Source organism: Trachypithecus francoisi, unplaced genomic scaffold (assembly GCF_009764315.1).
Source record: "Trachypithecus francoisi isolate TF-2019V2 unplaced genomic scaffold, Tfra_2.0 Contig00586, whole genome shotgun sequence".
NCBI classification, from domain to species: Eukaryota; Metazoa; Chordata; class Mammalia; order Primates; family Cercopithecidae; genus Trachypithecus; species Trachypithecus francoisi.
In genome coordinates, this window is record NW_022680749.1 from 3,410,446 (window position 1) to 3,433,458 (window position 23,013).

A 23,013-nucleotide genomic window follows, 5' to 3' on the forward strand; every position below is an offset into this window, starting at 1 on the left:
CTGCACATGTACTCCAGAACTTAAAAAAAGGTCTAAAATAATAAAGCATTATTAGTGGTTCATTAATTACATTAAATGTACCATACTAATGTAAGTTGTCAATAATAGGGGTAATTAGGTTCAGTGTATATAGGAATTTTCTGTACTATCTTCACATTTTTCTGTAATTATATAGCTGTTCTCAAAAAACAAAGATTATAGATGCTTATACCATACTGGTTTTACTCTCAAAATTCCTACAAAGGGAAAATGAACAAGAAAATCTGAATACTCAAGATCTTCATTTTATTTTATATAAGAAATGCTATGTGCTATATTAGAAATTAGAATTGGTAAATGTTCCATTTACAATAAACTGTTACTTCAATATGAAGTATTATATTGACATTTGAATGAATGTATACTTGGGCCAAGTAGATCTTAAGGTGGGAATGTTTGACAAGGATTATGACAAGTTCTTAACTATCTGGCTATAGCTGATGTCTGCATAATACTGGCCTGAAAATGAGAGGTGATGTCATCAGCATTTAAAGAGCTTTGAAGATGCATTTGCTGGTTGTATTTAAATAGAGTACATCCTTCCTTTCTATGTAGGGTAGCTGGTTGCCTTAAAAAGGCTTGTTTCCTACTGGACCCAACTTTTTGCCCTTATTAGGAAGGAAGATTACGATCAAGGCAAGGTTAAAACTGGCTCAGTACCACTGGCTGTGAGTTGGTCCTTAGAATTTGTACCTATTCATTCATTTAACCTTGTTATTAAGAGCTCATAGCTTATTTTGCACTGTCACTATCTTAATTATTTTGGAAGAAAATTACTTCCTGAATTACACTGTAATTGAAATGATTTCTTAAATTCAAAGCTTAAATTGTCAATGTCACATGTCTCATTATTATGCAAAAGTCCCATATGAAGTGGTTCAAATTTTATTACCATGCACTGCAGGAGAAGGGTACTCCCTTCATGCTCTCCCTTAGGTAAACTGATGCTACAGAACAAAGGTGATGAAGGGAGTTTAGGAAAACATAAACCTGGGACCTAATTCTGGATCTTTGACAAATAAGTCATATAATCTCACTGGGCCTCAGACCACTTTTCAGAAAATAAAGGGCAAAACTATATTATCTTCAAAAACTCATTCTAGCTAGAGAATTCTATACATCTGCAATTTGATGCAATATGCATTTTTAAAGCACATTAATTATATTTAACCTTACAGAAACGGCCCAACAAACATGTGGCAATATCTTGGGAAGAAGGAAAAGGGGAAATACTCCAAGTAACACATAGGTCGCTTAAGGAAACATGATGGTCCTCTCTGAAAGTATGACCTTAACTTTACATTTATGTTCATATTCTGTTGGGTGGTTGGGTGGTGGGGGTTTTCTCTGTCCTCTCAACCTCAACATATGAAGGGATTGGTTTCTGTTATATTCTCTGTGTTACTAACTTTCAAATAACACACACTGGAAAAAAGTAGCAGTAGCTTTCTCAGGAAGAGCATTAAAATGGGCTTCAACGCATACGGGAATGCAGGCAGAATCACCGTGATTGTAATAGCTGCAAAGTAGGAATGGCAAATATTTTCTCTAAATAAAATAGCACAAAATTTTAATCAGGAAATCTGTATTATTTGATGAAGCATAAAGCCATTTTTTAGTTTCGGCTCTCTTTAACCTGGGAGAAAAAGGCTTTGTAAGTAATCCAGAAATAATTTGGCAAGGTCTGTGATTTTATGCTTAAGTAACTCACATTTAATATAAATTGAGATGACTTAAGGAATTTACGACAAGTGCTGTAGTGAAACGTTCTACAAAGGAAGAAAAGAAGAAAAAAAAAAGCGGAGGGTGGGGGTGGCAAGAAGAGAGAAAGCCCTACATTGAGAAACTATGAGTATCTTATCCTATTAGATTAACCATGCCAAAGGGCAGGTTCACTAAAACCAGCCAAAGACATACAATAAAACATCAACAATAAGAACATCAGTAAACAAACCACTAGACTGTCTATAAATGCATAAGCACTATGTTCCACCTCCATCATTTTCCAATATTCTCCTATTGCCAGACAGCTCTTCACAGCCCTGTAAGACACTGGCCTTAGATTCTATGTTCAGAAAACAATGTAAATATCCTGTTCTGCAGCAGTGGAGTATAATAACAAAGCTGAAGTGGGGTGTGCAGAAGCCATAAAACTGCCATAAAATTCAGGAGGAAAAAAGGCATGAAGTTACTATACATTAAATAACTGGGTATTTAGATTATTGAACTAGATCATACATGTAAAAAATGAAAACATTTAGTGTAACACAAAATTTTAGCATCTGAATATCTGTACCAGAAAAGGTAAATCTCAAGAGATAGAAAGTAGATGAGAGGCCAGGTGTGGTGGTTTACGCCTGTAATGCCAGCACTTTGGGAGACTGAGGCAAGCAGATCACTTGAGCTCACAAGTTTGAGACCAGCCATGAGCAACATGGCAATGTCTCTACAAAAAACACAAAAATTAGCCGGGCATGGTGGTGCACACCTGTAGTCCCAGCTACTTGGGAGGCTGAGGTGGGAGATTGCTAGAGCCTCCAAGCTCAAGCTGTAGTGAGCCAAGATCATGCCACTGCACTCCAGCCTGGGTGACAGAGCAAGACCCTGTCTCCACACACACACACACACAAAACCTGGAGATTGGAATGGAGAGTATTTCTAAATGGGCACAAGGGTTCTTACTGCAGTGGTAGGAATGTTCTAAAACTGGGATATATCATGGTCATACAATTCTAAAAATCACTGAATTATACACTTAAAATGGGAAAGCTTTATGGTATGTAAATTATACCTCAATGAAGTTGTTAAAGAATTTTTTTTTTTTTTTAAAAGAGAGAGAACTCATAATTTCTTGGATCTACAGCTTCTAGTTCTGTATTGATTTGTCAGGTAGCTATATGTTTTGTTTACATTTTAAGGAATTTAATGTCAAAAATGTATTTCTCTATGCTTACTTTTTCACTTACAATACAAATTCCTCAGTTAGCCAAAAACTAGATTTTTAAGCTCTAATTTCTGTTAAATATTGACACATTTTAAAAAGTCATTTTTAATGACTTTACTACTTGTTTATTGAAAAACCTAAATATAAAAGTATTATTTAAAAAAAATTAGGATCATGAATACATTTAAACAAAATGTACATAATTAACACAAAGTTCTTTAAAAGCTATCTTGTCAAAATAATAGTACAGTCGGCTTTCTGCATCTGTGGGTTCTACATTCACATTCAACCAACCAAGGATTGAAAATACTCGGAAAAAAAAAATGGATGGTTGTGCTTGAGGTGAACATATATAGACATTTTTCTTGTCATTATTCCCTAAACAATACAGTATAACAGCTACTTACATAACATTTGCATCATATTAGGTATTGTAAATAAACTAGAGATGATTTAAAATATAGGAGAGAATGCGTGTATATGCAAATACTATGCCATTTTCTATTAGGGACTTGAGCATCTATAAATTTTGGTATCTGCAGCTGGAAGAGGTGTTGGTGAGGACAGGTCCTAGAACCAATCTCCCATGGATGCTGGGGATTGGGAGGTTAAAATATTGCAATAATAAACCAACTGTGGTTGTATGCAAGTCCGTGTGACATCCTAAAGCTTCATTTTCCTTACTTAAGGGAATAAAACCAGGCCAGGCGCAGTGGTTCATGCTTGTAATCCCAGCACTTTGGGAGGCAGAGGCTGGCAGATCATTTGAGGTCAGGAGTTCAAGACCAGCCAGCCTGGCCAACATGGTGAAACTTCATCTCTACCAAAAATATAAAAATTAGCTGGGAGTGGCGGTGGGTGCCTGTAATCCCAGCTACTCAGGAGACTGAGGCAGGAGAATTGCTTGAACTCGGGAGGCGGAGGTTGCAGTGAGTCAAGATCGTATCACTGCACTCCAGCCTGGGCAACAGAGCAAGATTCCATTTCAAAACAAAAATAAATAAATAAATAAATAATCAGCTCCATATTATAGAAACATATATTGTAAGATCAAATCAGATAGTGTATGTGAAAATTCTTTAGAAATTAAAAAGTGTTATGTAAGAATGATCATCACTACTATGAATTCCAAGACATAGTATCTTCCCATTGCAACTCAAAATTAAATCTGTTTTTAAGTTAGTAGTCCCAATCAACTAAATGAAAACAGGAGTAGGAAAAATCTACTTGTTTGAATTTAAGGAAATTTTACTTTCACGGTGAAAGAAAAAGCAATTTTATTACTCTGACTCAAATGACTTTTTGGACATGGCCAACTAAAGTGCCCACATGTTCAGGAGAAGTCGGCTTACGACATTCATAAAATAAGATGAAATGCTTTAAGTGAACAGAAAGCTTCTATCCTACAAATCAGTGTTGGATTATATTTCCCAACATTCCTTAACAACAACAATAACAAAAAATACTAATTCTATTATTAACTTAAGCAGAGATCACAATCACATCTCTATTTCCCTCACTTTTCTCTGCACAATAACATCATATGATTTATTTTTCCCCTTGACCAATGTCTGAAATTTAAGAATGAACCATAGCATTTGCCTTGTTTCATAGGATACGTAAGAGAGAAGAATAAAAGAAACTTGTCACAGCCTGAGCGACACATATTTGAATGACCCGGAGAATGCAAAGGATAGATTAGGAGTGTGACACAGATGTCACAATTGGAAAGCTTTTCAGCCATGAGGCATAGAGGCACAACACTGTTGTAGTGGTGACTCAACTTCATGGTAAAGGCTTTATGCATCAAAGTTCCTATTCATAGATAGCCCCGCCGCCCCCAACCTACACACACACACTCATACACACACAGAGTCAGGTATAACATTTTGAGAAGAAAAGAGGATAGAAAAGTAGCTTATTTTTCTATATGCCTTTTCATTTGAATCCATCTGCCATTTGTACAATGGACAGATAATCAAGAGAGGGTCTCCTTCTCATCCTCGTTTTTCTTTCTTCATTTACCTCAACACCTCATCAAAAATATCAGTAATCTTATTTTCTCTGTAACTTGCTTTCAGACTTAAAATCAGTTCTATAGCTAGTGACCAGAAATATCAGGAAATATCTATATTATTAAATTTAAATTTATTAAAAGACAAAGTTATTTTTGAAGAGGAGGTAAGTTTTTTTTTTTTTTTTTTTCTATTTTTTAAAGACATTTAACTTTCAGTTTGGAGGAAAGTCAGAAAAAGAACCTAATACTTTTTTATTGTTAATTATACTGTGAACAAAGGCCTGGACAATTTCCTAGAAGTTACTTGCAAATCAAAGAACATTTATAATTTCCCTTATTAAGGAATTAGCATTCATTCATTTTCATTCAAAAGGTTACCTACATTGAGTGTCTTATCATTCCTTAAACATAACATTTATTTCCTACCGCTTTTATGCTAAATAAACTTTACTTCACTTTGCAGTGATTATTCAAAATGGTACTTACAGGATTTTATTACCTATAATATACTTTAAATTATTTTTTCAGCAACTAATCAAATATTTTTCATCCTCTACCCAATACTTTAGTTTCCATGCATAATCTCACTTGTATAAGGAAATACTATGTGTATCAGTTTTGAAAACTTGTTTACATATTTTAAATTGAGCACATGAATAGCTCACATAAATTCAATTCTAATACTTAAAGTACACATATAACCACGTAGGTGAAGTTGAATATTTAAATTTCAATTCCTTTCATTTATTGACTCTGAAAATCTAAAATAGGTTGAAATGAAACAGAGAGGATGACATACTGTGAAATTCAACTCTCTTTCTGACATGTGACCCAATTAACTCATAAAAGGTTTTGCATTGCGGTTATACTTTTAAAATATAGGGATGAATGACTTTATAATTTTTTAGAACTGTTAGATACTGGAAAACTGTAATAAAATGGCTTATAATCAGATCTTAATGTCTTATTACATGCTATCCTCAAACTTTGTCCCTCTGATGTTACAAAAAGGATAACTATACAGTTCATCCATGTAGCCAAAAACTACTTATACCCCCTAAAGCTATTACAATTTAAAATACATTTTATAATACTTTAAAAGTGCTGGGAGACAGGGCTGGGGGAATGGGAATGAGGGTGGAGAGGATGGGGTTGGAAGGATGTAGGGGAGAACCTGCTAACTTATAATTCAATTAATCTTTCAATAATAAGGCAAAATAAAGACATTTTCAGATAAAAGTAAATTAAGGAAAAAAGAAAAAGAAAAAGATAACTTCTTCCCCCAAAAGATTCTTGTATTTCACATTTATCTTGTGTTTCAGATTTTCACAAATATAAAAGGACATCAACTGTAGCTAAGTCAGTTCAATAAGAATCTACTGGATTTTGCCTATACCAGTTTACTTTAGGGAAAGCAGTCACATTAAAAATTTAAATTTCTTTGTTTGTGTAGATGTGGCATCCAAGGTCAAAGTGATGACCAGACGGTGGCTCTCCTTTGTTTAACTTCTTTGTTTGAACTTCTTTTGGGTAGTGATGATCTCCCCACTCTCAGTGTGAACGTGAAAGGCAGTGGGCTGAAGCTGGGGCCTAAGAACAAACTACCTGGCCCACAAAAGCTCCTGACCTCATAGCTCACTGTTCAAGCTAATATGTTGCATATGTCAATGACAATGGGGAATACTGAGGGACCGAGTACTAACTAGCAACAAATTAAATATATGCAATTGATGAGATATATTGAAACATACAGAATTACCTGTTTTATATTTTTTCCAGAAAGCAAGATAAATTACTTTATTTTATTTAAAAAGACATGACTATTTTCTACATAACTAAGACACACAAGGGGACTATTTTTCCCTCTCAATGGAAGGAATCCCTCTTTGAGAATGCAGACTGCACTGTGGTACAAAATAACCTACTTTTGTCAGAAGAGAAATTATGATGTCTATTTCTAGGAGCAGCGCCACCTAAAAATAGCTTGTCTAGTCACCTTATAGTGCATTATTTCATGTCATAGATAGAAGTTCGGAGCAGAATCTGTGTTTATATGCTTTCATTACTCAATGTCCAAACAACTGGTTTTTTTTTGGCAAGTCTAATCTTTTTAAAGAATATAATACAATTATACTCTACTGATCAGCTGTCTAATATTTCTCTCTGCTCCCCCAACAGTAATTCACTCTAGTCTAGTCACTTGCTTTGGTGTCCTGTAACAACATGTGGCCTTTTATGTTGTAACCCTTGCCTGGAATGGCCTTTTCCCAGAATGGCCTTTCCCCATCTGTTCATTTAAATCCCAACCTATTCTCCACTGCCTAGCTTCAGTTCTGTATATCTTCCCAGGCCCTCTTCTACTCCACCAATTTCAAATGACCTCTCTCCTTATGAAATACTGAGAACTCTTCTGCATTCTTTTTAATTTAACACAATAGCATAAGATTTTGTTCGCTACTTTTCAAATATCTTAATCTTATCTTCTTTCTTAGGAGGAGGCAGAAATTCCTTGAGGGCAGGAATCATGTCTGATATTTTTATATTCCAGAAATAGTTTGGGTTTTTTAAAACAGATGATTATTGCCTAATGTGATGTACCCATTAATTCTCTGGATTAAAAAAAATAATATTTATGTCAGAGAAAACAAAAAGGCAAGTATGACCTAAATGTTAACTTTTGGAAGAGCTGTTTCATCACCAATTATCTTAAGCTTTGGAAAGACATACCCAGCGGATTCTAGATTTATATTGATCATTCTAAAATCCTATGCAGGTTTAGAGGAGAAACTACTAACATTTTATCTTGTGGTAGGACACTGACTTCAACTACTTGTAATAAAAAATAGGCATTTCAATTGATCGCTAATATATAAAATTTCTATAATTTCACAAGATGTGTTAGAAAGTAACTTATATTTGTTTTCATTCATGTAATCTAAATTTTATTATAATTATCAATGTACAAAAGAAAATATATTCTACTATAATGAGATGAAGTAATGCTTATCTTACCTTATTTGCATATGCCAAAGTAGAGATAAGCTTTACTGCTTGTAATTTCTGCATTGAAACTGTCATGTGGTTATTTTAGCAGTTGCAGTATATTGTTACCACACCTACTGATGCTCAATTTATTAGATTTATTAAATCAGATTTTCATTAGCTATCTAAAGAACTTATTTTCTGAGAAATGAATGCTGTTTATTACAGTTAATAATTTTTGTCCATTTTCATTCTTTTGAAGAATAAACATAAAATGAGAATTACATATTTAATAATAAACCATGTAGAGTACCACTAGAGAAGAGGCAATGTTAAAATGAAGCAAACTTTCAGTTTCAACCAGTATTGAGTCCTTACTCACTTTAGTTACAGAGGACACAAGGCCTTAGGGCAGCAGGGTTTCCCCCCGGTGTCCAATGCAGCATAAATCACTGTGGGTACACATGGCAATGCTGCCCAAAGATCTCCATCGCTATTCTGTTTCATTGCTGTGTGGCTTGGCTGTAGAAAGCTCTTGAAATGTTTTCATCTTACATGGGGTTTCCCTTTGGAGTTAAGTCACTCACCTTTCGCAATAAGACCCTGCTGACTGAGCAATGGGTTTATCACCTAACTTCTTGCTTAATCACCTCTTAGTCTCTTTTTTTTCCCAATTGGTTTACATAGCACTCCAAGCCTGGTTGCTTGTTTTTATAGCGCCAAGGCAGCTGGCAAAAATGCTGTGAGAGTGGTATGGATGTCATGAACAGACACACACGTTGTTAACTACACGTGCTTGTCTTAGCATACTACCACATGTTCTTTTTCTGGGCAATCCAGTTATGTGGTTTAGAAACTGAACTGCAGCAGAGAAGGAATGAGAGGTAATTTTTGTATTCAACTTGCCAAGAGCCAGGTCTTTATTATGCCCAATTGAGGTTCCATGGGTTAAGAAGGCTGGAGAAAAACTAGATATGATTCAGCAGTTTGCACTGAAAACAATTTCCCATTGAGAGGTTAAGAGGTGGGGCTTCACAATTTAGAAGTGAAATGGATAAATAAAAGCAGGCTACTTCAGGTGCACACAGGTTCAGCATAAGGGATATTGAAAATTGTTTCCCATCTCCTCTCATGTCAGATCAGAAAGTTAAGAGCTTTAGTGGTTTGGAGAAATTTAATAGAAGCTATCATTGAAGGTCATTTGAAGACCTCTGGGCTCTTACTTATATTAGAATAATGGTTGCACTCTCAGGCCTTGGCCTAGCAATGGAAAAGAAAAGAGTAAAATCATTTCATTCCCTTCCATTTCTATGCATGTAGCTGGAAGTGATAAAGATAACTATCATTAGCATGTTTTAATAATAATAGCAACAGTAACAACATTAACACCATTTACTGACCCATGATGTGTGAGACACTATTTTGAGGGCTTTAACTTGTTTAATTTTCACAACCTTGTGAGGTATATATCCTATTATTATCATCATTTCAGAGACAAGAAAACCAAGGCTCAGAAAGTTTTAAGTAAATGACTAAGTATACACAATGGGTAACATCTGAATCCAGAATGCCTAATTCTAGAGCTCTAGCTTCTAGCTACCATGTTATACTGTCGGATTTTTTTTTCCTCCACAGACATTTTGCCACTAAAATAGGAACAGAAAAAGAGTTAGAGAAAGTGGAGTCTCTGAAGATATAACAGAAAGAGAGGCACACAGCAGACAATTACTACATCTATTGTAGATTTAGTTCTAATTCAGGTTCTTGAATTCCAGAAGAATTTTTTAAAGCAAAGGTGTACATGTGACAATGAAGTAACACTTGTTTGATTTGGGGGTGGTTGTTGTTGATGGTGGTGGTAAGAATCCAAATATTTTTGAAAGCCAGAATGGCAAGCTTCTAGTTAAAAAAATCAGTAATTCTGGGCAATAACAACAGCTCTTTCAATGACTAAGTGGCCTTAAACCACATATATACATTATTCTTGTCTTCTTTCCTGTAAAATGTGGATCATGCCTCATGTTCTCCTCCCAGGGTAGCTATAAGGGCAAAATTATACAACGAACCTGAAAGCAATTTGAAGATTATAAAGTAGTGTTCAAATGAGAGGTTATTTTATTAAAGATGTAATGTTAATTTATTAATAAACATTTGTTTCTGCAATAGTTTCAATTTACTAAGTATGTTCCATAATACATCAGGTTATTTATATTAATGCCTTAACTCTCCCTCTGCCTCAGAAATGCTATCTCCTGCAAGAAGTCTTGTTCCTGCACTCACTGAGCCCCTGCTGATCATGCTTCACTTATGAGTTTAATTATCAGTTTACATGATTGCCCCTCCCAGTAGACTGTGAGTCTCTAGAGCCAAGGACTATTCTGTTCATCGAATTTTTTATCTTCAATTGTAGAGCTCACTGCATATATACAGAATAACTGATGTAGAAAGAATATAATCCAGAAACAGAGGTTATGTTTCTCTTATATTTGTTCCTATATTTTATCCAAGTATGTCACTCTGGTATAGAAGACATTTAGATTGCTAAATAAACAGATTAAATATCTAATATTTTAAAGTTCCAACTACATATTATTAGCATATTAAAAAATCAGTCTTTGACTTGTGCAAATCTATTCTGAAAAACAGGTGCCTTTCTCAGAAGGACAAAAGTAGAGTAAATTGGGAATATGACTATAAGGCAATGGGACTAATTTTCACTTGTAATTTGTAAAACCAACCTTCTTATTTTACAGTCATACTTTGTAAATGAAGATGATTACCTAGATGACTTACATCAGTGCTTAGAGCTTTTGTGAGTAAGTCATATATAAAAAGAAAGCTGAGTTCTTTTGCTGAAAGTGATACTATAAATGGAATGTGTTCTCCTAGAAGACATACTGTAAACAGACAGTAACTGAACACATTAGAAAGACCATTCTTAAAAATAAAGAACATAGACAGAAAATATGGCATATGCCAGAAAACAGAAAGGAAAGCAGTCCAAATGACTGCCCAGAGGAAATGGTTCTGAACAGGACATGTCTGATATTAAACAAGTGAAAGTCAGTTATGCTAAGCCCATTTAGGAAGAGACTGAATAGCTTAAGACTACAATTCCCATGCATAAAAGACCTTCACTTCAAGTTTCTGGACTCTTTGCTGAACACATATTTAAGTTTCTTATTATGTGGCAAAATTATGTTCTCACCTCCAAAAATTGATAATAAACTATTTATAAATTCTCCTGTAGAAAAATACTTCTGCATCTACATTTATCTAAATTGACATGAATGATAAGAAATGCTAAAAAGTCTGTGAAGGGTATAACTACCTTCACACACAAACATAATCTGATGTGACCTTAAAAGGTTAAGGACATGCGCCTCTTCCCCAAATGTAGAAATTGTACCCCATGATCCATTATGAATTTACCACTCATCAGTAATATCTACAGTTTTTGAAAAGTGGGCTACATTTCCAACTTCAATTAATTCTTAGGGCTATGGTGTCCATTATCTATAAACATCTGTCTAAAAGAGTAAAATATAATATCTATGAGAGGAAAATTAGGCTGACTATCTGGTATTTCTCTGGGGATGGAGATTTTATGCACATATATGTATATATATAATATATATACTTAAACATGCACATGAATACACAGAAATGAGCATACACATGTGTGCACACACATGAGAGCACAAATGAAAATTTTTGTGTTTAAACTAAACATTTATATGCTCACATTAAATTCTTCCCAATTTTGAGACTAATCAAAATTTTGTTTGTACCTTCTCGTTTGCTTTTCAGAGGATTTTCTAGAAGATTTGCACTATCAGCTTGGTATTCAATTCTTTAGCTTGAAATGACTTCAGTGCCTGTAAGTTATTTTCAATATTTCAAAAATCCTAAGTAAATTCCTATATTTCATTAAATATCTCACTGGTAACTTCAAAGATCGCTATTTAAGTTATCAAATGTCTAAGAGTTCACAAAGTTGTAAGCTGATTTTTTTTTGTTAACAAAAATAGCAGTTTTATTGTCCATCGTCTTTAAAAAATAACATTTAAGGACCCATAACAGTCCTACAATCACTGTCTGAGAAATTCTGTCCCTTATACTGCTTCATTTGGAGAGTGTTTTAGAAATACACAACTATATAAACACATCAGAAAATAAATCCTTCATGGCAGGGAGCTCTGTTTTCTTTTCCTGCCTGTATGTCCCAACACCTCCAAATCAAAGCAGTTCATGTATAATGCTGTTAATGAATATTTATTAGCTATACAGACAATTATAGTTTTCCACAAAACTAAAGTTGTTAAAAAATAAATCCATGGCTACATTAATTGGTAGGGTTCAGAAAAGCAAGAGGTTTGTCTAGAACCTTACTTTATTTTTTTTCTCCCAGAACTGAAAATACTCATATCGTCAAAGGCACACTTACAGACTTTCAAGTCAGAGGTGGTATTACTACAGTATCTCCAACCAGTGTTAAGGGAAGCATAATACTAATTCAGTGAGACATATGGCTCTAAAACCTTCTCGTCTAATATCTAAGTAAATATCATCTTTCTGCCTGTTCAAGTCAGAAATTGCAACTGCAATACAAATAGACAAATATAAAAATAGTGCTGGGTCAATGTACTTTTAAGGAAGGGGATTTCTCCTGACCCCTGATGGCAACCGTAACTGTTTACTGCACTGTACGCCATCTCAGGGAGTTCCTCACATACTGTACTGGTGTCTGATATCAGGAAATCCTCCATGTTCAGCAGGGAGGTGGAAATCAATCTGCATTCTCAATTAGGGCTTATAGCCACACCATCTTGAAATGCAGTTAGTCATAAGAATACATTTTTTTCTCATTCTTGTGACAATATGTCAGTTTTTAAATTTATATTTCAAACAAATGCAAAATATAATACGTTTTCATGTTGTTTACACCACATTCATGCAACGTGTTGAATGTATTAACTTGTACAAAATGTCTTCATCTTCATGTATAGCTGTATGTATATGTGTATATATGTATACAAACTGTGTGTACGAAATAAACTATATAAAATATTCAAACTATTAGCACTATAAATAGGTACTTGCAACTACAGAACCACAGAATTACTACTACAACACCATTTACTTCATATATATCTCTTCTATTTCCCTTTATATGTATTTAAATTTACATTTCAATTATTGTAATTGTTGTTAGAGTGCATAATTGTTAGTAAGCACCACTCAGAACTAAGGAAATAAAGATTATAGAAAATTAGTTGGGTAAGAAGTGCTTAATGACTCTTCTTTAAGTCAATGTGTTCACCTTACACTTAATATGAAGGGGTTTTCTAAAAAGCAATGCATTATTTATTTTACTTTTAGTCGTTGACTGCACAATTTAGCCCACTTTGTTGTTAATTATGACATGTCTACTGCAAAGTATTTGGTACTGATTTAGGAATAATGGTAAATTAATGATGAAAGACAAAACAAGAGAAAAGGAAGAAATCTTAATCTAGGGGAAAAAATTACAAAGGAAGCAGAGGTGATCAAAAGTATTTAAAGAACCATCACCTACCAGTTCTACTCGTCCGAAACCTCCAACTCCAAGGGTGTCAATGATGTTGAAATCAGACAGCTTCAGGTTGGCGAAGAAAGCCGCTTCAGCTTCATATCTGGATTTTTTGATGTGAAAAAATGGAAATTTCTTAGAGGTGCAAACACGAGTACCACGTACATCTGTACCAGAATGACATGACTGTGGAACAGGGTTTACCTGCTTACATTCCATCTTGCTTTTAGAGTTTGTGTTTTCTCACACTCATAATTTTTTGGTCCCAGTTATGCAGAATAACATAAATTTGCACTTGTGTTTCAAAGTACTGTAGAAAAATATAAAGTACCCACTGCATGCCAGTCAAGTGACTGATAAATCCAGTTATCAAATCAAAGTTACATGGAGGTCTTTTTCTACGCGTCTTCTTGTGAACACGGATTGTTTGAGTTGTTCTTTTTTGGTTTTGTTTTAGATTTTTTGGTTTGGCTTGGTTTTGTTTTTGCCGTTCAGATTTTGGATGGCAGTTTCTCATCAGTTTTCCTTATCCACAGGCTGGCAGCGCCTCCTATAAATATTTATTAAAAGCGGCAAGATCACGGAGGTCTCTGGAGCGAAATCACAGCCAGGTTTTATGAAAACAGATCCGAGAAGCTGAGAACTGATGTACAAATGTCCGAAATGGATGATTTCGGAAGCATAGTCACATTCCTAAAAAGTGTCTTCCCTTCATTTTTGTGTACCCACTGACTTGTAGCCAAAACTCTCAGCTAGCAATCTCAGGGTCTTTATGTTTGTAAGTTTCTTAGATGAGTGGTGTGGAGAAGCATGGACTGCTATTCCCAAAGTCTAACTATGCACACATGCAAACCTGACACATGCAAGTGGCCAGAATAAGCTTCTCCTGATGAGACAAGTGAATATGAGCTGCTTAAAATATATCCTTGTCAAAGGCTCTGCTATTTTTAGAAAGGACAGGAAGGCACAAAGATGAAGATGATCTGCCCACTCACTAACGTCAGGTCAGGGAGTAATTCAGCTGTCTCAAAAATAAAGTATTTGAATAGCTATGCATAACCTGTGACCTTCAGCTCAGCAACACCTGATTCAGTACTACACTATAGATAGAAATGATGAACACACTTGAGGTAATGATGCTAACACAGCCTGTTTATGTATACTTTTGCATAGAATCAGTCATGGGTATGTTTAACATTAAGCTGTGTAACGTTTTAGCTATTCCATTACAGTCAAACATAAATTTAGGCTCTTCACTTGGGGGATTTGTGAAACAGCTTTCTAGGTAAGCTTTCTGCATTCTTCAACTTACAATCACGTTTCTAATTTTTTAACAAATCAATTGTTGACAGGCTTCTCAGAGGGTAAAACAACATTGTTTTCCATTATTGGCTAATTATGTGAAATCAACTCCCTCCAATAAACTTTTATAAACAAGGCTGCTAGTCCATCCTAATGGTATTTGTAGACTTCTGTCATTAACTACACACTCAAGAGATCAACATAGTGATCCGGGACATGGTTTACTAGAATGGAACAGAAGCAGCAAATGTGCATTTCTAGCATTCCAGCTGGCTTGCTATTTTTGGAAAATTAAAACTTCATCCCATTGAAAGGGCTAGTGGCAGAGTTGACTCCAACAGGTGCTGAAAAAAGACATCTGTTGAGATCAGACCCTGTGACTATTTGCATGTGGTCAAGCATTTCCTGACTGCCTGGATAATTAAATCTTTTATGAGATCGTTGTTGAATAATAATCCACGTGTTTGTTGGATTTAGAAATCTCAGGTGCAAACAGGGTGAACTTTGTTTCTTTTCTTTTCTTTTGTTTTTTTGTTTCTTATTTTTTAGACAAAGTCTTGCTGTGTCACCCACGCTGAGGCTGGAGTGCAGTGGTGCAATCTTGGCTCACTGCAACCTCCACTTCCCGGGTTCAAGCTAGTCTCATGCCTGAGCCTCCCAGCTGGCTGGGGATTGACGTGTGTGCCACTATGCCCAGCTGACAAACAGGGTGAACTCTTTCAGACTATTGTGATACCATTTCATATATTTAAAGTATGGTGTTATTTTTTGTAATCCTTGAAAGCAACCCAACTATTCTTATTTTGTGGTCTTGTGAAATTAGGCTGGAAGTACACATAGATGAGTGGAGGGATTCTAGCCTTTTGTTGCACATTAGAGCTACATGAGCATCTTTTAAAAACAATTAATTTAAGCCTTGCCACAGACCAAGTGAATAAGAAATTTCTGGAGGTGCTACCTAGACATCCCTATTTTAAAAAAGCTCCCAGGTGATTTTGATGTACAAGAGTTAAAACCTATAGTTCTATACCTTCTGAAAGCCTCAGGAAGTTCCATAAATCATACAAGATTTTTGGGGTGGATTAAAATGGCTCAGGAGATAAGTAGCTACCCAGTGAATCTGGGGATGAGACATTTTGGCAAGAGGGTTGGGGGCTTTTATACATTGGTCTTGGGTCCTGCTCTTCTAGTCCTAGAGCAATAGGAATAAACAATAGTTCTGAAATAGCCAGCACAGCTTAGAAAAGATAGAGAAAGATAGAGAAAGAGAGAAAGAAAGGGAAGGGAAGGGAAGGGAAGGGAAGCTGGGAGGGGAGGGGGAGGGGAGGGGGAGGGGAGGGAACTGGGGGAGGAGAAGGAGGAAGTTCAGGGAAGGGGCAAGGGGGAAGGGGAAGGGGGAAGAACTTTAGAACTAAGGAGTAACAAAGTTGATTTGATTTCCACCTTTTCATTTCTGTTAATACACCAAAGGAGGTTCCAAAAACAATAAAATGTACATTTGCAAGTATAAAAATTAGACCAACATACATATGCATAGTTTAGAAACAGGAAAACAATAATAGAATAATCTCAGTCTCCTTCTCCCCTCCCCCATCTCTCTTTCTAAAACCACGTATCTGCACAGTATCATATTCACATTTCTTTGGAAAATAGATAATAGTCATTAGTTTATTATATTTCCATTTCTTCCAATATTACCAGTCTCCACAAAACCAAGGAGTAAGAATCCAGTGACCCTTATTATTCACAATTGTTTTCCATTCTTGATGTAATACCCTTGAATCAATGCTGTCATTTTAAATTAACAGTATCAGATGCTACAACTTATGATTGATCGTTATTATTAAGAACTAAACATGTTTCCCTATGTATTGGAAACCAAATATAATATTTCAACCCAGGACAAAATTTGTGAAACTTAAAATTTTACTTTCACCTTGCCATTCCAATAACAGAAGTAACTCAGCATTATTTTACAAAGCAGACAATATTAAGTACCATTTAAAAGTAAAGACCACATGCAAAAGGAACGTTTTCCAGATGGGTAATTAAAAGCCAATAGTACAAAAGGCAAATATAGTCATATTAGCTTTAGCCCATCTCACCCATAATCCAAATGAGCTACAGAAGTCTACTCTAAGTGCCTCCAATAAATAAATAAATAAATAAATAAGTTGTTAACATCTACTAATTCACATGCAAATCTGTTAGCCTGGCTTTGCCTGCACTCATCTACTCTTCAGTATACTTTCATTTCCTGTTGAGTTTAGATCGACCAATTCTTGGGGAAAACTACGAAAATAAAATGTTTTAGTAAACACACATGGACTGTCACGTATGACTGAGTTTAGTTCTTATTCCGTAACTGTAGTAGGTAAGATGAGATTCAGTAAGAACATCAATGTCTACCCTGGATTTTAAAATGCTACAAGAGAGCATCCTGGCTTATCAAAAGCTCACGACTTATGTCCCTGGTTTTGCTAGTGACTTTGTCCTTCCAACTTTGATTTCTTCAATGTCTTGGCCTTTCTGGGAATACTGATAAATATACACTTCAGTAATAAGTATAAATTTACTGGAAAAATCAAGTCAGAATCCCAGCTTACTTAAATGTTCAGATACATGCCCAGAAATCCTCTTTCATTTTTTATGTAACCTAAGAGCACCACAATCTATAAATAATTACTTACAAAAACAGTTTGAAAAAGGAGTAAGAACATTGAGAAAGTGAGCCGTAAGCTCAAAATATACAGACCTGGTCTATGATACATCCAAGATATAATGCTGGCCATGTACTGAATGAGCACTTAATTTGGTACACAGGATTTTATGTGATAATTGTTCCTGATTTAATAAAGCTTAGCGTACTGACTAATCTGTAAGTCTGGAAAAGTACATAAAAATTCAGTCAGAAGAATGCCTATATATAGAGAAAGTAGCATTGAAAACTGAACCAATAAAATATATTTTCACATTTAAAAAGGAAGATGCGATTTGGGCTTAAACTACAGGGACTGTTGCCTCATTGTGCAACTTTAACTTTGTGTATATGGAAAATGTTAGGAAATACATGTCCTTATTCCCTCGATTTTCAAATGCTTGAAATTAAATAAGCTTAGGCACTAAAATAAACATGGATAGACTCTATAATCAAGTCATCAATCATCTCTTATTAAATAATTGCTGCTACATAAAGAGTCTTATTGACAACTAAGCTTTGAATGCAGAATCTTTTGACTTCATTGGAAAACAAAAAGAACCATCTTAGCGTTTGTTTGTATGGGGAGTTATTTTCTGCTAAATCATGTTTTCAAAATAAAAAACTTCTTAAAGTACCTATTACTATAAAGTTTTTAAAAACCTCTTTAAACAAGAAAACTTCTAAAATTCCAAGCAAAAAGGGCCAATTTTTAATGTATTCTTGTTGTACAGCATCTAGGTGTAATCACCATCCTTTTAGCAGTGGAAGGAATAACTTAAAGAAATAAAAAGTTTAAAAGTAATTTAATGAACCTAAAGTATTTCACTATATCAATTTGCTCTGGAAAATATAATCTCTTCTTCAGAGAATTTGAGATAACATCAGTTTGCTCCTGCTATTTCCAAAATTGTGGTTTTCAGAAATAGACTTTTTCTTTGAGCACTCTAGTCATGAAATAGTTCCACTTATTTTTCAAATACATTTTCTTGAGGAGCTATAGCCAATAGGAATATACAGGAAAATTGCATTTCATATATCTGCTGCATAAGAATAATGATAGCAATGCAAATATTCTGCATTTACAAAGCACCTTTCTTCCACGACTTTAAGATCTCTCTTTTTTTTTTTTTTTTTTTTTTTTTTTTTTTTTTTGAGACGGAGTCTCGCTCTGTCGCCCAGGCTGGAGTGCAGTGGCCGGATCTCAGCTCACTGCAAGCTCTGCCTCCCGGGTTTACGCCATTCTCCTGCCTCAGCCTCCGGGGTAGCTGGGACTACAAGCGCCCGCCACCTCGCCCGGCTAGTTTTTTGTATTTTTTAGTAGAGACGGGGTTTCACCGTGTTAGCCAGGATGGTCTCGATCTCCTGACCTCGTGATCCACCCGTCTCGGCCTCCCAAAGTGCTGGGATTACAGGCTTGAGCCACCGCACCCGTCCCCTTCTGAATAGAAATCTCTGATGAATTTTGCGTAACTTCATGGACAGGAGGCTTAGGGATATAGCCATGGTTGTAGCGGGTCAAACAATGAAAAGACAGTATAAAGCAATGTGTGAAAGAAGAAAATAAGGCTACAAGTTACCCTCCATGGCCTCTAGGAGTATAACAAAAGAAATAATCAGGAAGCTGGCCCCAGTCCAGCTTGTGTAAGATATCCACTTTTCTGTAAAACGAAGGGTTTGCATTGGACATGTCTATGAAGCTCACTTACAGCTTCACAGTTCCATTATTCCAACTGTCTTGAAAGATACAAACTTTGCAGAGAGTGCTTGTACCTGTAGTTTCTCTTTCTGCTACTCAGTGGTCCTCTTCCCAATCCTGTCCTCCAATCCTAGACTCCTAAACCTCCTGCTTCAGGAAAATAATACCAGAGGTTTTCATTTCACGGAGTCCTGCTTTCAGCTCCTGGTATGCAAAACAGGCATGCAGGAGACCCTGATTTAATGCCCAAACAGTAATTGGGGAAAATATGTCTTGGATGTTTGAAATAGACCTATAACAGACCAGTGGTTCCTTCCCTTCCCAGGATTCATATTAGAATATGGGTTGTGTCAAAAACAGACATGATAAAACTTTGAGATTTGGGACTAGGCATCAGTATTTTAAAATGAAATTCATATGCAAGTCTATACAGCAGTTAATTACCAATGGTAATAATCACATGTATATTTTAAAGAACCATTAGTATTTATTTGATATGTATCTGACAGACACTTACTACTTAGTATACAAGTATCACAGGAAAATGTATCCAGGGACCAAACAACTGTTCTCAAATGATCTTTGAGAACACCATCCATTCTTGAAATGGAGAAAGCCTGTATATCTGTCTTAGCATAGAAAATACTAAGCAGAAAAGAATAAAATGGAGCAAAATGTTTACCATGTTAAGTTGTTTAGTAATAGTGATCAGTACATTAATCAAATGAATTAAGTCCCAGGAAACATCTCACATTTGTTATCAAGTCACTGCCATTGGATGCAAAACTTGGCATTGTTCTATGATGCTGCCAAAAAACTGAATGGTTTATCAAAGAACATTGTTTTAAACTTGAACGATGAAGCAATCTATAGGGTTTTGTTTTCTTTTGAAACTAAACTCCATACTTTTATTCAGATTTCCTTAGCTTTTACTTATGGTCCGTTTTCTGGTCCGGGATCCCATCTAGAATATCATCTTGTATTTATCTGTCTTATCACCCTTCCTTGTTTTTGAGGAATACTTGCCAGGTGTTTTGTAGAATGTCCCTCAATTTGGGATAGTAGGATTTTTTTTCATGACTAGACTAGAGTTAGGACATTCTGGGGAAGAAGACTACAGAGATAAAGTGCCACTTTCATCACATCATGTCAAATGCCACACTATTGATATGATTGATCACTAAGGATACGTGAACCTTGATCCTGCCAATATAGTCATTCTATAGTTTTTAATACAGTGCATACTTATAGGAGATGACAGATACAAAACAGGCTTCATTGAAATGTGATCTTCTTCAACAGTGTCCCTCTCAAAATCAGATAACTTTATAAAGGCATCACAAATTCCACACTGCTAAGGTTTCTGCACAGTCATTCCAAAGGGTCACAGTAAAATTCATTGAGCAGGATTTGAGCAGATGATTATAATATTAGGAACTGGTGCCTTTCCATACATTTTCCCACAAATCACAGGAGTGAAGAGATAATGGTGAAGGTGGAACAACTGAATGTCTTTTCTTTTCTATATGTATACAAAATTATTATAATAATTGTTTCTCTGAGCATACTGATTACTCTTTATGGAAGTTTAGGAAAAAAGCTGCAATCAAATTTCACTTTAGCCATATGCTGGTTCAAATGAATGCTGCTGTAACACTTAAACTGACATTCACCTCATAAAGCTCCTCACTCTACACTTGTATATATCTAGTTGAACAGCACTAAATAATTTTCCCCATTTATTTTATCATTGGTAAATAATACAGTAAAATGAAAGAAACTGGGAGGGGGCATTCAGGCCTATTATGACAATTCTTTATGCCATTTAACACCTGGAGATTTTTTTTTTCATATTTGACTTCCTTTTTCCCACATAGTTTTCAGAGACACAGAGTTAAATATTTGGCCAAATGCTATTCTCACTATTCTCTCTCTCTCTCTCTCTCTGGCTCCCTTTTCCTTACCTAAGTTATTAAGTTTTCTTTCAAGAGTTAATAAGTACCAAATTCACATGGCCTAAGTGGATTAATTGGGTTTGCAAAGCTTTTTGATAATAGAAGAAACTATATAAACTGATAGGAGCACTACCTTGACTTGTTGCCTCTCTTTCCCAGTCTCAACAATGGGGATGTTCATTGTCCACTTAATGTTTTCAAAGAACAGACAGTATCTGATTGGATTCTCGGTCTGATTTACCATCCTTTAACTTTGCGGTTATAAACAGACATAGTAGAACTTGCAGATTCACAGGGACAGAAAACCTTTTTTTGACTTCATCATAACAGGACATTGCTGAACTGGAGGTGGAAACCTTAGAAACTTGTCCTGAGTGTTGTCACTTGGAGCAGTGTCTAAGTGAAGTATGCTAGGAGGAAGTCGAGGGACTTAGTGTGTGAAGTCACAGGGAGGGGTTGTCTCTCCTGAATGGAAGCAGAAGTAGTCACACAGTATCTTCATTTCTACAGTACTTGTGATATTTGGCCACTCACAAGAAAAACAAAATAAGAACCAACCTCAGTGTAAATATATAAAATATATGAAATATGAGGCCAACAATCGCAAATTGAAAGAATCTATTTTAGCAGCAATTGTTCTATTTTTACTGCTCTATAAAGGATATTCTGGTGGTAAATAAATTATGCTATAGCATATACTATTTGCACAAAGATGCCACTTAAGATACATAATACAAAATAGATAATTATCTGTGGAGTTTTGTTTGATATAAAAAATGTACATTGACATTCTGAAGCCAAAAATTCTACTGCTATATAGAGAGTTGTTTTAGAAACAGCATTTTTATTTATTTATTTTATTTTTTATTTGAGATGGAGTCTCGCTCTGTCACCTAGACTGGAGTGCAATGGCGTGACCTCGGCTCACTGCATTCTCCGCCTCCTGGGTTCGAGCAATTCTCCTGGCTTAGCCTTCCAGGCAGCTGGGACTACAGGCGCCCACCACCAGGCCTGCATAATTTTTGTATTTTTAATAGAGATGGGGCTTCACCATGTTGGCCAGGCTGGTCTCAAACTCCTGACCTCAGATGATCCACTGGCCTCGGCCTCCCAAAGTGTAGAAACAACATTCTTACAGGTCTTTCTTGCTAAAGTCTGAAGAATCAAAGCACCAACAAAGAAAATAAAATGACCCTGATACAACTGAGTTATTCAGCTTGCACTGTTAACTTTTTTCCCCTTAAATTTTGTTCCATCCTATGCTTGAAGCTAGAAAAGGTTCAAATCTGTTTCCAGTAAGAGAAAGGACTTGAAATAGTTTCATAAATGTTATTGTTAATTTCTAGTGTGTTACTTGCTGATTAGGAAACAAAGATTTAAACAAAAATGAGCAGCAGTAAGAATCACTGCAATCTTAAGTTTCAGGCTGCTAACATATGTTATCATGTGTGCTTAGGAAATATATCTGTATACAGGAAGTGGAGTTCTATTACTATCTATCTATTCTTAAATCCAACAGTTTAGAGTATTTGTTCAGAAATAAGATTTTTCTTAGGTAATATAAGGAATGAAATTTGTTACCTAGCGTAACGGTGAATCAAAAGTTTGCCTAATAAGCAAAATACTCTTCAGTCATTAATCTAAGCCCTAAGTATTAAGGAAAGTAAGCTGAGTGGGATACTTTCTAGATCCAGAATCTTTCAAACATATTGATAAAATGTAAACATTCTCTCTCTCTCTCTCTTTCTCTAATGTAAACATTCTCTCTCTCTCTCTTTCTCTCTCTTCTGAGACAAGATCCAGCT

General features: G+C 35.4%; 1 protein-coding gene and 1 long non-coding RNA gene across 4 annotated transcripts in view; one reads left to right on the plus strand and one right to left on the minus strand.

Moving 5' to 3' along the window:
- LOC117085949 overlaps positions 1–14,985 on the plus strand; it is a 72,302-nt gene extending 57,317 nt beyond the window's left edge. For both annotated transcript variants that reach the window (XR_004438149.1, XR_004438146.1), the window contains exons 4-5: positions 11,793–11,862; positions 14,091–14,985. This is a non-coding gene — a long non-coding RNA (uncharacterized LOC117085949). The remainder of the gene's footprint in view (positions 1–11,792; positions 11,863–14,090) is intronic.
- The window catches only part of PRKG1 (protein kinase cGMP-dependent 1), a 1,377,278-nt gene that overhangs the window by 42,171 nt on the left and 1,312,094 nt on the right, over positions 1–23,013 (minus strand). For both annotated transcript variants that reach the window (XM_033215293.1, XM_033215282.1), the window contains exon 10: positions 13,561–13,657. In XM_033215293.1, the coding sequence (XP_033071184.1) occupies positions 13,561–13,657 (97 nt within the window). The remainder of the gene's footprint in view (positions 1–13,560; positions 13,658–23,013) is intronic.